Below are 13971 nucleotides of genomic sequence, written 5' to 3'. Positions count from 1 at the left end.
CACTTCCAAGGAAGTTGTCAGGCAAATGATCCTTCTTTTCCCTCTATAAATTCCCACCATTAGAACATCACCACTCACCAACATCAAGAGACAATCTCAGCCCGAGCAACAGAATAAAGAAGAAAAAGAAGGAAAATGGGTCTTCAGAAATGTTTGGGTATGGGTCTAATTTGGGTTGCTTGCTTGCTTGTTGCCATGGCTACAGAAGCAGAAGCTCAGAACTATGGCGATAGCTCCAATTCAGCTGAGGCCATATGTTCCCACCCAATGCTCCTCAAGTTTCTTGGTCTTGTTTCTTTTTTGGTTCTCAAAGAGATGGTTTGAGTTCCCTGATGATCTGACTGTCATTCTGTATTGCAACAATTAATTTCTTACTGTTTCTTCTTTGTCTGCCTTTGGAGTTTGCGTGTGTCATGATGAGTAGAATTGATGGGACTTACTGTATTTGAGAGTGTCTGATATGAAATTGCTGAAGTCATTTCAATATGTTTTACTGTGTTGGGTTGAGATTGAATCTCAAAATGCAGCATTGTTATGCATGAATGTTTGTTGAAGTAGAAACAAGTTCATTGAACTTTGTAAACATTATGGCAGAAAACACACCAAATTGTATGAAACTAAAACCTGAAATTGGCAGGGATCAAGAAAGACAGAAGGTTCTTAAAAAGGAAAAGGACCTGGTTGAACTAAAGTTGAGATTTCGACAGGATAAAATGATTCTAAAGAATTGCTTTCATCAAAACAAGAGCTGGGATTTGATTGACTACATCACTTTGAGAAAGATCCTTCTCTGGAAGCTTGACTTTAAGGTAGCATGATAAAAATGAAGATAAAAACTCAAGATTTCACCATTTCACTGAGGAAGGAATTACATTTTCATGTATACCAATTGATATTAATCCCTAGAAAACGCCTTCACGGGTATGTTTATAAAGAATTCAGGAAACAGATGGATAGAGGAATTAAATCCAAGTCGTACCTAGAACAATCAAGTCCAACCTCCTCAAAGACAGATTGAACATGAGGGTAGCAGCTAAAGCATATACTTTCACCAAGACGAAAACTTGACCTAAATGAACAGAGGGAAGAACAATATCAACCAAAGAGAAACTCAAAAAAGTAGGCCACGGAGAAATCCTGTGAATCAAAGTGTAACCGCCCAACATCAATTGTGAGATCCCACATCAATTGGGGAGGAGAACAAAGCATTCTTTATAAGGGTGTGGAAACCTCTCCCTAGCATATGCGTTTTAAAAATCTTGAGAGAAATCCCGAGAGGGAAAGCTCAAAAAGGACAATATTTGCTAGCGGTGGACTTGGACTATTACACAAAGATGGTGTAATTCAATACAAGCCACGGTTGATTGAAATATTCGGATACCTTTTGAGTCATGAACAGCAGAGAAAGTCTTAATAGGGCTTTGCTGCTCAGTTTACTACTCAACCTATAAAAAGGTTCATGATGTCCACAGCAACTTACAAGTAAAAGTGTTTACCCAAAAGAAACTATACGAGGAAGGCCTAAAAGGTTATCTACAAAATGAATTATGAAAACAGGGATCATCTCAAAGAACCAACAAATTCAGAACCTCAGCAATTGAACCAACCAATAATGTTTTCCCCCTCACTCACTAATCATCAAATCAACTGTGTTTATGCACTAGCAGGTAAGATTCAACCTTAATATGAAGATAATAAAGAAAAGATGAAATTCATAACACAAAATACAAAATGCACCCTTGTTTGAAATGCTCTAGCGTTTAAATGGGACCCCTCTAAAACAGCTAGAATCAATTGAAGGTTATACAAGTTCATAGGGAAGAGCTATCAGATTAAAGCACAATATTGGCGTCAAAGCTTCAAGCTTCGACAGTGTTACCAAGAACAAAAGAGAACAGCTCCCGAACAGGGGAAAATTCCACCAACCCAATATCAATTGCGTACCCGGAAACTGGTAGCTTCAAATCCCTTAGAACACAAAATGCCTCAGCCATTCGAGCCCTGGGCACCTCCTGAGCAACAGCGCAATGGGGAATCCACGAGCCGGGACGATATTCCTCCCCGATTTCAATTCCTTCTTTCCTCATTGCTTCGCACAATTGGGATTGGAATTGGAGGAGTGAAATCGAAGGTGCTGGACCAAGAAATAGAACGTTATTGTCACTGGGAAGACTACCAATTGACGATAAGGACAATGGCAAGGGTTCCTGTTTAGAAGCGAAATTTTTAACGATGGATTCAACTTTTGTGGGTTCAAGAAAAGGGCTGGAGAAGAGGGTAATGTGAGGGCGTGATTCAATTTCAATGAGTTGGGTACTAATTTGACGGCGAGCCAGTACATTCCAAGCCTTGAGAACTTGATTTTCAAGCGCTGGATCGAAATAGAGCTCGATCGCAAAGCCTTGTGACATCGCCTTAGAACTCAAAATCCTCAAGGTAAAATAGTGAAAAACAGGGCGAAATAAACAAAACCCAGAAACCAATTTCAAATTTCGAATTACAAGAGAAAGAAAAGCGGGGAACACGAAAAGATTAGAACAATCTGAAATGAAAAATTCAAAACCCTAGAGATAGAACACAAAAAAACAGACGAATACAGAAAACCCAGAAGAAATCGATGAACCCAGATGCCCAAAAACCTACAAAAAGAATGCGAGGAAGAGGTAAAACAGAAATGGAAAATACGAATTTCAAGAAAGAGAGGAGCCCAAGAATGGCGATGAAAGGAAGATCAAGAAATGGGAAGAACGCAGACACCTAAAGCGGTGAAGTGAAGTAAAAAGTGGGAAAGAGAGGGTGAAATAGAAAGAGGGATGAAAGGAAAGGCTGTGCAAGAGAGTCTCGGAGCTGCACAGCCACTTGCTAAGAGGCGAACCGAACCAGATTAGGTGTCCTCCGAGTGGATCGAAACGAGGAAGACAAGGGGAGAGAGAAGGGGGCATCGGCCAGCCCGCTTAAAATACCCACACCCAACCACCGTTGAACTTGGAACCCCTTTGGTAGACCGAATTGTTCTTCCACACTTAAAAAAGTAATTTTTTCAAATTTGAATTATGCTTTTATTTGTTTTCAAAATTTTCATATCACTAACAAAATATTCGTTTGTTTGCATAGATTAGGCTTCTCGATCTTTTAAAAAGTATTCCGTATAAGTGTGTTAATGGGTCAAAGCAGACAATATTTATACATTTAAATTAACCCTTCATTCATTACTACCCTACGGCATGCTACAAATGGTACAGTTTCCTCCCAAGCTTAGCCATAGCCATAGCTTGGATGGTGAATAAAAGTTGGATATTTATACATTGTCTGCACTGTGTCTGTGTGTGTTGTAGCTTCCAAGAAGAGGTACTCTCTGATCTTCATGTGATTCCTTGTTACCACTAAGATTATGGGTATGGCCTTCTTCTTTTTCTTCTCCAACGCCCCTCTCCTCCTTTGCTTTTCCCCACATCACAGTATAAAACCCTATGGATATTATGGATGCTCCAACAACACTGTAAAACACACCAAAATTTCAAACTTCTTCAAGTTAGTTCAACTGTTAGAACTGATGCTAGAAACTTATGGTTAATTTCTCTTTGTGATCATACCTTCCAAGATATAGTGAATCACCAAGAAATAGAACACCCATTACGATGGCAACAACGATCGACAATGGCTTAAACATCGCTACGAACACCGGTCCTTTCAAGCGGAGTGCCCATGTATGAACTGTATTATTCAAGCATGATCCAAAAAGTCCCTAAGAAAAAACAGCTTTTGTAAGTCATAAAACAGATGATAGGAGTATTATTAAGTGCCTTTTTCTTGATTCTTACAGAGCATAAAACAGAGGCCAATGCTATATGTTGCCTCAAAATCCAAGCGCTTGGATCTGTCTCTAAAACCACCCCAACAATGGCAGCTATGAAGGCCACTGTTAAGTTGTAGAAGAAGACCACTGTTGCCTCGTCTGGGTATTCCTTCATAATTCTTGTCTGTCAGAATGTTCAACAGTTTCAAGGTTAAGATAGTTACTCTGAGATCCTACGTCAGTTGTTTAAAAATTGTGAGGTTGACGGCGATACATAACAGACGAAAGTGGACAATATCGACTAGCGATGGGCTGTTATAAATGGTTTCAGAGCCAGACACCGGTCGGTAAGTCAGCGAGGACGCTGAGCCCTTAAAGGGAGTGGATAGTGAGGTTGTATATTGGTTGGAGAGAAAAACAAAATACATTTCTTATACGAGCGTAAAAACTTGTTTCTAATAGACACGTTTTAAAACGGTGAGACTAACGACAATACGTAACAAGCTAAAACAGATAACCTCTATTAGTTGTGAAGTTAGACGGTTCCATTGCACGAGAACATGAAGAAGAGTTACCTGAACAATGTACCAAAGGGGAACCAAGATGTATTCAGCAGTCAAGAGAAGGCTGCCAATGAGCCAATTAGAGTGGGAAGAGGCCAATGGATGATGAAGAGAAAGCGACGAGGGCGCTGAAGACAAAACAATCCTTGGGCCCTTGTAAAGAGTGACCACAAAGGCACCTGATATGGATATTATGGTGCCCATCACTTTGGCTTGACTGCTATGCCTCTTCAATACCACTTTCTCCATCCTAATTCCATATTATTATAAACTCATTAGTATAATTACATGCCTTAATCAACTATCAAACTAATTCTTTTTTTATTCAAAAATTAAATAAAATAACTTAATTGTCACTTTTAAAAATATTTAAAAATACAAACTTTATTTTAAGATATAAACAAAATGGGCCCAAATTATCAGAAATAAAAACATAAACTTCCAAATTTTAAACACTATTTTTATCTACAATTCTTTTTATTATCCATTTTTTTATAAAAAATTCCAAAATCTCCAACAATAGTTTTTAAAGCGTTTTTTTTTAATTTTTTTTATTATAGAATTTCCCAAAATTTTAAAATGCTTTTTTACGAATATTTAAATTATTGCAGAGAAAAAATAAGGAAAAAAAGTGTGTGTGTGTGTGTATATATTTTTATAAAAATAACTGAAAAAATGGGCTAACTAAATAAAAACCTTAAAAAAATCAAGAAAAAAAAACATAAATTACGGAGGGGCTTTTTAAATTATTTATTTATTTATTATTATTGTAAAGTAATTAAAACAAAATGACCTCTGGCTTATTATAACGACCCTTCAAGAGAAACAGAGGAAGGCGACGAAGAACCTGAAAATGACGGCGAGGATGAAAGTGAAAGCAGGAACAAGGTTGCTGATAGCGGAAGCAAGCGTTGGAGAACTGTAATTGATTCCTGTGTATCCCATAATCTGCGAAGAAGAACTGCCAAAATCGAAACAAAACCAGAACGATAATTTCAGTTCATGAACTCTTCAAACTCGATTAGGTCACCGAAATCGCGTACCCGATGAGTCCGAGAAGCGCGATCTTGGAAAGTACAGAGAAACTCAGAGGTGGTAGACGCCTGGATCTGCGAGAGATGAAGGGAGAAGGGAGGAGGAGAAGCGCGGCCAGGGAGTAAGAATAGACGACGAAGACATGGTGGCTCATGCCGGAGGCGGTGGCGGCTTTGAAAAGAGTGTTGAGACCGACGTTGATACACTCCATGGCGATCATCACCGGAAACGGTAGAGCCGCTTCCATCAGGTATGTTCCACTTCCCGCCATCTCTTTGCGTTCAGACCTCAAACTCGGTTCCTCTGTTCTTCAGGAAAACAGAGTCGTGATTTCCGAAGGCAGTGGCCGAGTGGGGGTATTTTAATATAATATATATAAATAAATAAAATCATTATTATTATTTTCACCACTAAACACTATGTCAACGTCCTTGCATTATATTAATACCAATAGCATATTTGAAGCTACCTCTATGATTAAGATCGTATAATTACTTTTTATCCCCTGTTTAATTCTTAAGAAGTATTTATAAATGCTTATATTATTTGTTTGTTGTGCATCAACAAGGACCTGAACCGTTAGTTTTTTATGTTCTTAGGTGATTCAAATAGGCTATAGATTCTTGGCGTGGCTCTTACTCTTCCATATTTTCTTGATTTCAGCTCCTTTTCCTTTTACTTTCCCTTTTTCCTTTTGCTTTTAAGCTCAACGATGAAACTAGGTGTTCGTGCTACTCAATATCTTATGATTTTAGTACCATTAGTTGTATAACTAAGGCTGCCTTCGTATTCTTTTAAGAAATTCTTGTATCCTTTCTTAAGAGAAAAGATTTGGAAGTTGGGTAAAGACTTCCTCCTCCTTTTGACTCGATCACTTAGAAACATTTTAAAATTGTATGGAGTTCTTTTAAGTATTATTATTACTTTAGAGTTAAATATTATTCTCACTAAACTAATACAATTCTTCAGAGTACACCTTATTAGTATAGAGAGTTACTTTCATTTCTTTTAAGATTTTTTTAGTCATTCTATCTTCAAGATCGTTTTCATTTAGATGTGATCCTAGTTCATTTATATATCATTCCTTTAAATAGGTGTCATGACATTGAACATGTGTTGAAGAGATTTGATCCAGTACTAGCACGTTTTGAGGTAGATGAATCCAATGCCCAACGTAAGTATTGAACATTGAAACACTGACATTAACTATTCAAACCCGCCCTACTAGAGAGGTTCCAAAATTGTTGTCTTGGGTATGTTGTAGAGAGGAGTGGTGCAAAAGGGAGGCAGATGGTGATTCAGAAGTAGAAGGAGGTGGTAAGTCCAGGTCCAATTCTAGTTGTTTGATCTGCCCCCATATCACACTATAAAACCCACACCCAATCACCACCGATCCGATCACACTGCCAAGTGCCAATAGGAAATCACCCATTATCATTGCTTTATAAGCACGAGACTATGCAGGGGTTGGCCAGCTTACCTGCCGAGACAAAGCGACTCACGAAGAAAGCTGACGGCCAAGGCGACGGCAATGACCATGCCCAGGGGCTTGAACATTGCAACAAAGACTGGGCCCTTCCTTTGCAAGCACCATGTGTGGACGCCAGTACGAACCATACTCCCAAATATGGCCTGCCATTTGCCAACCCAAACTAATTCATTACCTATATCACTAACTATGAACTTAATTCGTTTAGTTTATGGGTTTCTGTGTCGGTTTCTTACGGAGAATACGATGGTGACCATTTCGATGTCGGGTCGGACTTGCCACACAGTTGCCTTTGTATTGATGACGACAGCAAAGGCTGCCGTTTGGACCGTCACAAAGAATGTGAAGAAGAACATGCTTGTGATCTTTTTGTTTGGGTATACGCTAACAAACCATGTATGCAGAATCCAGAACAAAACATAATAGTCGACAATATTAAATTATTGTGAAAATTGTTAGAAATCACTATTCTCCACGGTGATATTGTCCCTTTGAGCATGAGTTCTTATGACTTTTTAGGTTTCCCCAAAAGGTCTCATACCAATGGAGATATTATTCCTCACTTATAAACCCATGATCTTCCACTAAATTAGCTAATTTGAGACTCCATCCCAACCATTCTCAACTATCCTCCCCCCGAACAAAGTACACCATAGGCCTCCCCTGAGGTCTATGTAGCCTTCAAACAGTCTCCCTCTAATTAAGGCTTAACTCCTTCTCTGGAGCCCTCGAAGGAACAAAGTACACTATTTGTTCGACCCTTGAGTCACTTTTGAATATACTTTCGAGACTCACAACTTCTTTGTTCGAAATTTGAGGATTCTATTGACATGACTAAGTTAAGGCAAGACTTTGATACCACGTTAGAAATCATGACTCTTCACAATGGTATGATATTGTCCACTTTGAACATAAGCTCTCGTTACTTTGTTTTGGGCTTCCCAAACCCCCCTCCCAACAATCCTGAACAAAGATGGAGAATGAATTACCTGAGCAATCTTCCAAGTTGATGATAGAAAACAAACCATTAGAAAGAGAAAGCCACCAAACACCCAGTTTGGCTTCTGTGACAGTGCTACAGCTTCTTGTCCCACCGACTGAGAGGAGGAGGACATGATCAACACAGGCCCTTTATACAGAGTTATTAAGAAAGCTCCTGACACAGCTATAATGGTACCCAAACACTTGGCTTTCCCACTGCTTCTCTTCAAATCAAGCCTCTCCATTCTGAACCCAATACCAAATTTCTAAGCAAGATCTTGATGAATATAAGGAGGTGTAAACTGAGTAACTCTAAATCTTACCACCTGAAAATAACAGCAAGAAGAAAGGTGAAAATGGGGATGAGATTTGCCATTGCTGATAAAAGAACAGGGGAGCTGTAGTTTATCCCTGTGTTTGCCAATAACTCACCCACACTCCTGTCCATAACAAAATTATTCAACTTTTTGAGCCAGAAAAAGGTTAAATTATTGAAAGAATTTAACTTTTTGTTACCCATTAAGCCCAAGGAGAAAGAAGGCAAGGATCATAGAGAAAGATAGAGGTGCACCCAGATTGTTTCTGCACAAGTTTTTCATTTGATCATCAGAGTTCTTCATAGAAAGAAGTAAAACTGTAATGGGTTTGATTAGAAGAAGAACCTGGAAGAAAAGAGGAAAAAGGGAAGGAGAAGGAAGGTGGCGAGAGCGTTAGAATAGACGAGGAAGACCAAGTTGTTCATCCCTTTGGCATGGCTGCTTTGATTAGTGTTGATATGATCACATCTGTGCTCTCCACCATTATCATGGCAGTGAAGGGCATGGCAGCCTCCATCATCTGCAACATTCTGATCTGATCTGATTCTAACAAAGAACAAGGAAAAAGAGGGATTTGTATTGGTTATTGATATCTGTTGTTTACAAGAAAACTATCATTTATGGATGGCTAAAAGTGATTGATGTTTGAGATTTTGTCTTCATTGTTGATGCTTGAAGGAAAAGGAAAGGTATAAAAGAAGAAACAACTTAATTGTATCGCCCCCTTTTAGATTTAAGACAAAGGCATGATCCAACACATCATTCATACTCAGTTGCACCAAATTAATTTCATTTAATTGAGATGTGAATGCTCGTAATCATTCAATATAGTGATGGATTTCACTAGCACGAATCCCTTGAACTCTCTAACTCGGTGGACTATGTGGTTATTGGTGCTCTAGGTGCTAACTTCATTGATGAACTAGGTAGATCATCCTATTTTTGTAACTCTCGTTTTCATTGGAGCCCAAATATCTAGAAAAGAACAATTCCCATTGTTTTGGGACTTTTCTCTTTGTCTCATATGCTCTGTTATTTCTCAACTTACCTGGCAAAAACATCATATCTGAGTCACTTTGATTGGCACCTCTATCAGCAGGCTTGAGTATTTCAAAGACTCTGTAAAAGCCAAAAGAAATCAATCTCTAATTGCGTCATATACCAAAGCCCTTTTGTTTTATTGCTCAACAACATATTGGAACATTCTAATGTGTCAAAAGTGATCCAGTTTTTCTTTATTTTTTAGTCTAACGGTAACAGTCCAAGCTCACCATTATCACATATTATCCGCGTCTACTAGGGAGAGGTTTCCACACCTTTATAAGAAATATTTTGTTCCTCTCTACAACCGACGTAAGATCTCACAATCCATCCCCTTGGAGACCTAGGGTCCTCTCTGGCACACCGCCTAATGTCTGACTCTAATACCATTTGTAACAAGCCAAGCCCACTGCTAATAGATATGTCCACTTTGACCTGTTGCGTGTCGCCATCAATCTCACGGTTGTTTAAAACGCATCTAATAGGGAGAGGTTTCCACACCCTAATAAGGAATATTTTGTTTCCCTCTCTAACCGATGGAGGATTTCACACTAGCCCTCCCCAAGAAGTTGTAAGGACCTGAAACTGTTTATGGTCCGACCTGAGAAGTTTATTGTGTTAGGATAATGAACCTCCCATATTTTTACAATGGTATGATTAACTTTCATCCTAACTTGTAGCGAAGGTATCATATCGATAGCCTCAAGAATGAGTCCAACAGGTCACTATGCTTGATTTTTCTTGTAAGGGTTGTTTCATGTATGTTCTTGTGATGTTCTTTATGGGATAAAAAATATTGGATTGATATCAACCATTGATCAAGAACTGATATCAGAAGCACTTCAAATGGTCAACAAAATGGATGAGTTTGATTTAACATTATATCAGAAAGTTTCCATTTACTGATATATGTAAGAATACAACAACTAACTTCTCTGTAGATGCCGGCTTCCAAATTTTCATATGCTATCAATGAGAAAAATGGCATTTTCTTCATTGTTTTATTGCAAATCATTAGCCAGTTGGAGCTTAAAGAACTCCAACAATGGCTTCATTGCTATGCACACCCTTTACCTTTTATCCTCTCTTGTTTATTAGCCATTCTTTAAAACCCTTCTTCTGTTAACTTCTCCAGGTTGATTTCCCCACAAACATTGAAAAAATGAATCAAATTTCCATCTGGGCGTTTCTTGTTTGTTCATTTCTGTTCATCTTTACCAATGCTGCTGCTGTCGATGATTCTGTAAAGAGCTCACTGATTCAGTTTCTTGCAAAACTAAGTCCCCAAAATGGCCAACACAACCAGCATCTTGGATGGAACATTTCTTCTGATCCTTGCAAGAACAGATGGCTTGGTTTGGTCTGTGATGGAAGAAATGTTTCTGTAAAGAAACTGTTTCTTGATGGCTTGAATCTTTCAGGAACTCTTCAAACAAGCTTCCTCTGCAACTCAAAGCCTCTACTGAATTCCCTCACTGTTCTAAGCCTCAATTACAACAACATCTCTGGAGAAATCCCAGCTGATATTGATAATTGCAAGCAGCTGACACGGTTTCATGTAAGAGGAAATAAATTCCATGGAAATCTACCAAGTTCTTTATCCAAGTTAGTCAACCTTAAAAGACTCGAACTTTCAGACAATAACTTATCTGGGAACTTGCCAGATTTGTCAAGGATCTCAGGCCTCACCATGTTCCTTGCTGAGAACAATAAGTTCTCTGGAGAGATACCCCAGTTTGAATTCTCCAACTTTGAGAGATTTAATGTTTCCTTCAACAATTTCTCCGGTCTGATTCCGACCGACAGCGGTAGCTACTTTGCTTCAGACAGCTTCATGGGAAATCCACTACTTTGTGGAGATCCATTGCCAACAAAATGCCTCTCACTCAAGCTAGAAGAAGTCAAACCAGGAGGTGAAGAATCAAAGCACAACAAAGACCATATTTTGATGTTCTCAGGATACATAATGATAGGTGTTTTCTTAACATTTATAGCAGTTTTCATGATATGTAAAAGGAGGGAAAAGGTAAGAAAAGAGGATTCAAGAAACAGAGTTGCAGCAGTAGATGATGATGGAATTAGCAGCAAGTTCAGTACTTTTTCTTTGTCAAGTGAATACAAAACAAGCAAGGCAGAGTTTTCAATGCTTTCAAGTGAGAGTGGAGGGTTGTCATCATCTCTGATAGTGCTTACAAATCCAGTGGTGAATGGGCTGAAGTTTGAGGACTTGCTTAAGGCTCCTGCTGAGCTGATTGGGAGAGGGAACCATGGGAGTCTTTATAAGGTTATGTTTGATTATGGGATGGTGTTTGCTGTGAAGAGGATTAAGGATTGGGGCATTTCAAGTGATGAGTTTATAAAAAGGATGTGGAAGATTGATAGAGTGAAGCATCCTAATGTGCTTCCACCACTTGCCTTTTATAGTTCTGATCATGAGAAGCTTTTGGTGTATGAATTTCAGCCTAATGGAAGCCTGTTCAGCCTTCTTCATGGTAAGATTTCTAACCCTTTTAATATGCTCATTATTCACTTTTTTTTTTTTTTTATGGTAACAATCTAAGGCCACCACTAGAGATAGCTTTTCCTTTCTAGTTTTTAAAACGCGTCTGTTAGGAAGAGGTTTCCACACCTTTATAAATAATGACTTCGTTCTCCTTTCCAACCAACGTGGGATCTCACAATCTACCCTTCTTCGAGGCCTAGCGTCCTTGCTGACACTCGTTCCCTTCTCTAATCAATGTGGGACCCTCCAATTCATCCTTCTTTGGGGCCAGCATCATTGCTGGCACACCGCTTCGTGTCCACCCTCCTCGCTGGCATGTTGCCCGGTGTCTGGCTTTGAAACCATTTGAAACTGCCCAAGCCCACCACTAGTAGATATCGTCCTCTCTTCAAGGTTTTCAAAACGCGTATGCTAGAGGGAGGTTTCCACACCCTTATAAACAATGTTTCGTTCTCCTCTTCAACCGACGTGTGATCTCATAAAACTCATCTGAGTATCATAGTCCATCAATTACAAAGCCCAAAAGCGCTCATATTTCTCATTTGAAATCTCAGGATCATCAAGCCACAACAAGAACTCATTCCCCTGGATCAGCAGGCTTGACATAACAGGCAGAATAGCGAAGGCATTAGCACAAATGCACAAGGGGTTAGAACAAGAAGAAATAGCTCATGGCAACTTGAAATCATCAAACATACTCATGAACTGGAACATGGAGCCGTGCATAAGTGAATATGGGCTCCATGAAAGCACCTCCTTCAGATCAGATGTTCATGGATTTGGGCTCATCCTCCTTGAGCTGCTCACAGGGAAGCTTGCGAGAGATGAAAAAGGGATTTGTTTGGCAGATTGGGTTAGAACTGTTCTTAGAGAAGAATGGACTGCAGAAGTTTTGGACAGCTCCTTGTTGGCTGAAGCAGCAAGCGAAGAGAGGATGGTGAACTTGTTAGTGGTCGCTGTTAAATGCGTTGAGAGTTCTCCCCATGCAAGGCCCAACATGGACCAGGTTGTTGCCATGATTGACTCAATCAAAGGAGGATGAACAAGACACTATCATTCTCTCAAATTAGTGCCAAAAAATTTTAATTAATGTTCGATTCAAGCATCACTCAATTAGTTAAATTATATATTTTAGAGTTGAAATGATTGAATTCACATGCTCGTTTTATGTGCCCGTTTTACCCTCTTATTTTAAATGATTTTCCAATTTTACCCTTCAATCCACTAAAAAAATTTAGGAACCCTTTCCACCATGATTTATTATATTTTTATTAAGTAAAATATATGAAAATTTTGATTAAAAATATATATATAACTTTTTGTTTCTTTTTTTTATTTTATAAAAAAGGAATAAAAAGTAAAAACTTTTGGCTTTAACTTTTGATGACATTTTTCAATTACATTCAGAGAAAGCAAATAATAATAATAATAATAATAAACTATTAATTTACTTTCCCTCCCACTTATTTTCAGTTAGGCAATCACAAAAGGAAAATCATAATATCCCTTAAAAGTGGCTAATGGCCTAAATAAAGCACATGATTGCTTGTGGAGGATGACATTCAAATTTCTTCTTTTTCTTTAAAAGAAAAAAAGTTAATTAATAAAAATTCTTTTTATATAATTTAAAAGTCGAATATTTCAGTAATTATTTAGTGGAGAATGTATTGATCTCAATTTTATTTTATATTTATTTAAAAAAAAAAAAAAAAAAAACCCATTCACATGTTGCAACCTTGAAAGAACCAATTACTTACCCAAACTTCAAGTAAAGTCTTGAACCAAAGCAGTTGACAATTTTATCTCATAAATAGCTTCAAATAAATGCCACTAAACTTTTTGTTCTCATTAATAATTATTTTTATCTTATTTCTAACCAAATAATTAATCTATTAAATATAAATATAAATTTTATTTTTAATATTGATATCATGAATTTTAAATTTAACAGATATCATTACACACACAATTTTAAAAAATTAAAAACTATATTTTAATTTTACAAATTTATAGTATAAAATAAAAGATTTAGTGTATAACTCTTAAATCTTATTCAAGCCCGCACTTTGTCTCTTATGGTTGACCTATTACTCTCCCACGCGCACTCCCCGCGCGTGTTCTCAATCCACCGCTTCCTTTCCCTTTCCCTTCCCCCTCAACTCTTGTCTCTGTCACTCTTCTGGGCTTCTCCCGTTCTCTCCAAAAGAGACAAGAGAGAAAGGTATCTATCCCCCCCCCCCCCCCCC

The 13971-nt window shown here is 38.2% G+C and overlaps 6 protein-coding genes and 1 long non-coding RNA gene across 7 annotated transcripts in view; 3 read left to right on the top strand and 4 right to left on the bottom strand.

Moving 5' to 3' along the window:
- Positions 1-1668: 1668 nt before the first annotated feature.
- Positions 1669-3008, bottom strand: LOC111489594. Its single transcript, XM_023137903.1, has one exon. The coding sequence runs from the start codon at positions 2409-2411 to the stop codon at positions 1860-1862; it is 552 nt and encodes a 183-aa protein (XP_022993671.1). The 5' UTR covers positions 2412-3008; the 3' UTR covers positions 1669-1859.
- A 178-nt stretch (positions 3009-3186) lies between these two features.
- Positions 3187-7931, bottom strand: LOC111489563 (WAT1-related protein At3g28050-like). Its single transcript, XM_023137863.1, has 7 exons — positions 7873-7931; positions 5403-5697; positions 5207-5320; positions 4372-4609; positions 3822-3980; positions 3594-3745; positions 3187-3497 (listed from the first exon to the last, which is right to left on the bottom strand). Exons 2-7 carry the CDS (start codon positions 5663-5665, stop codon positions 3299-3301), a joined length of 1125 nt encoding a protein of 374 aa, XP_022993631.1. The 5' UTR covers positions 5666-5697; positions 7873-7931; the 3' UTR covers positions 3187-3298.
- On the top strand, positions 5527-12889 carry LOC111489524 (probable inactive receptor kinase At2g26730). Its single transcript, XM_023137791.1, has 3 exons — positions 5527-5644; positions 10358-11714; positions 12280-12889. Exons 2-3 carry the CDS (start codon positions 10385-10387, stop codon positions 12765-12767), a joined length of 1818 nt encoding a protein of 605 aa, XP_022993559.1. The 5' UTR covers positions 5527-5644; positions 10358-10384; the 3' UTR covers positions 12768-12889.
- LOC111489600 (WAT1-related protein At3g28050-like) lies at positions 5787-7336 on the bottom strand. Its single transcript, XM_023137911.1, has 3 exons — positions 7120-7336; positions 6875-7026; positions 5787-6797 (listed from the first exon to the last, which is right to left on the bottom strand). The coding sequence occupies exons 1-3, from the start codon at positions 7237-7239 to the stop codon at positions 6605-6607; spliced, it is 465 nt and encodes a 154-aa protein (XP_022993679.1). The 5' UTR covers positions 7240-7336; the 3' UTR covers positions 5787-6604.
- LOC111489403 (WAT1-related protein At3g28050-like) lies at positions 7747-10219 on the bottom strand. The gene is made up of 5 exons (XM_023137594.1): positions 10154-10219; positions 8527-8774; positions 8381-8446; positions 8191-8304; positions 7747-8110 (listed from the first exon to the last, which is right to left on the bottom strand). Exons 1-5 carry the CDS (start codon positions 10217-10219, stop codon positions 7747-7749), a joined length of 858 nt encoding a protein of 285 aa, XP_022993362.1.
- Positions 12890-13791: 902 nt separating the features above from the next.
- LOC111489623 overlaps positions 13792-13971 on the top strand; it is a 3347-nt gene continuing 3167 nt past the window's right edge. The window contains exon 1 of the long non-coding RNA XR_002719409.1: positions 13792-13946. This is a non-coding gene — a long non-coding RNA (uncharacterized LOC111489623). The remainder of the gene's footprint in view (positions 13947-13971) is intronic.
- Positions 13880-13971, top strand: part of LOC111489561 (RING-H2 finger protein ATL46) — a 1766-nt gene continuing 1674 nt past the window's right edge. The window contains exon 1 of the mRNA XM_023137861.1: positions 13880-13954. The gene's annotated coding sequence lies outside the window, so the exon portion shown is untranslated. The remainder of the gene's footprint in view (positions 13955-13971) is intronic.

The sequence above is a fragment of the Cucurbita maxima genome, unplaced genomic scaffold (genome assembly GCF_002738345.1).
Source record: "Cucurbita maxima cultivar Rimu unplaced genomic scaffold, Cmax_1.0 Cma_Scf00014, whole genome shotgun sequence".
NCBI lineage: Eukaryota > Viridiplantae > Streptophyta > Magnoliopsida > Cucurbitales > Cucurbitaceae > Cucurbita > Cucurbita maxima.
Note: the sequence above shows the minus strand (reverse complement) of the source record. Positions and strands in the feature narration are given on the sequence as shown.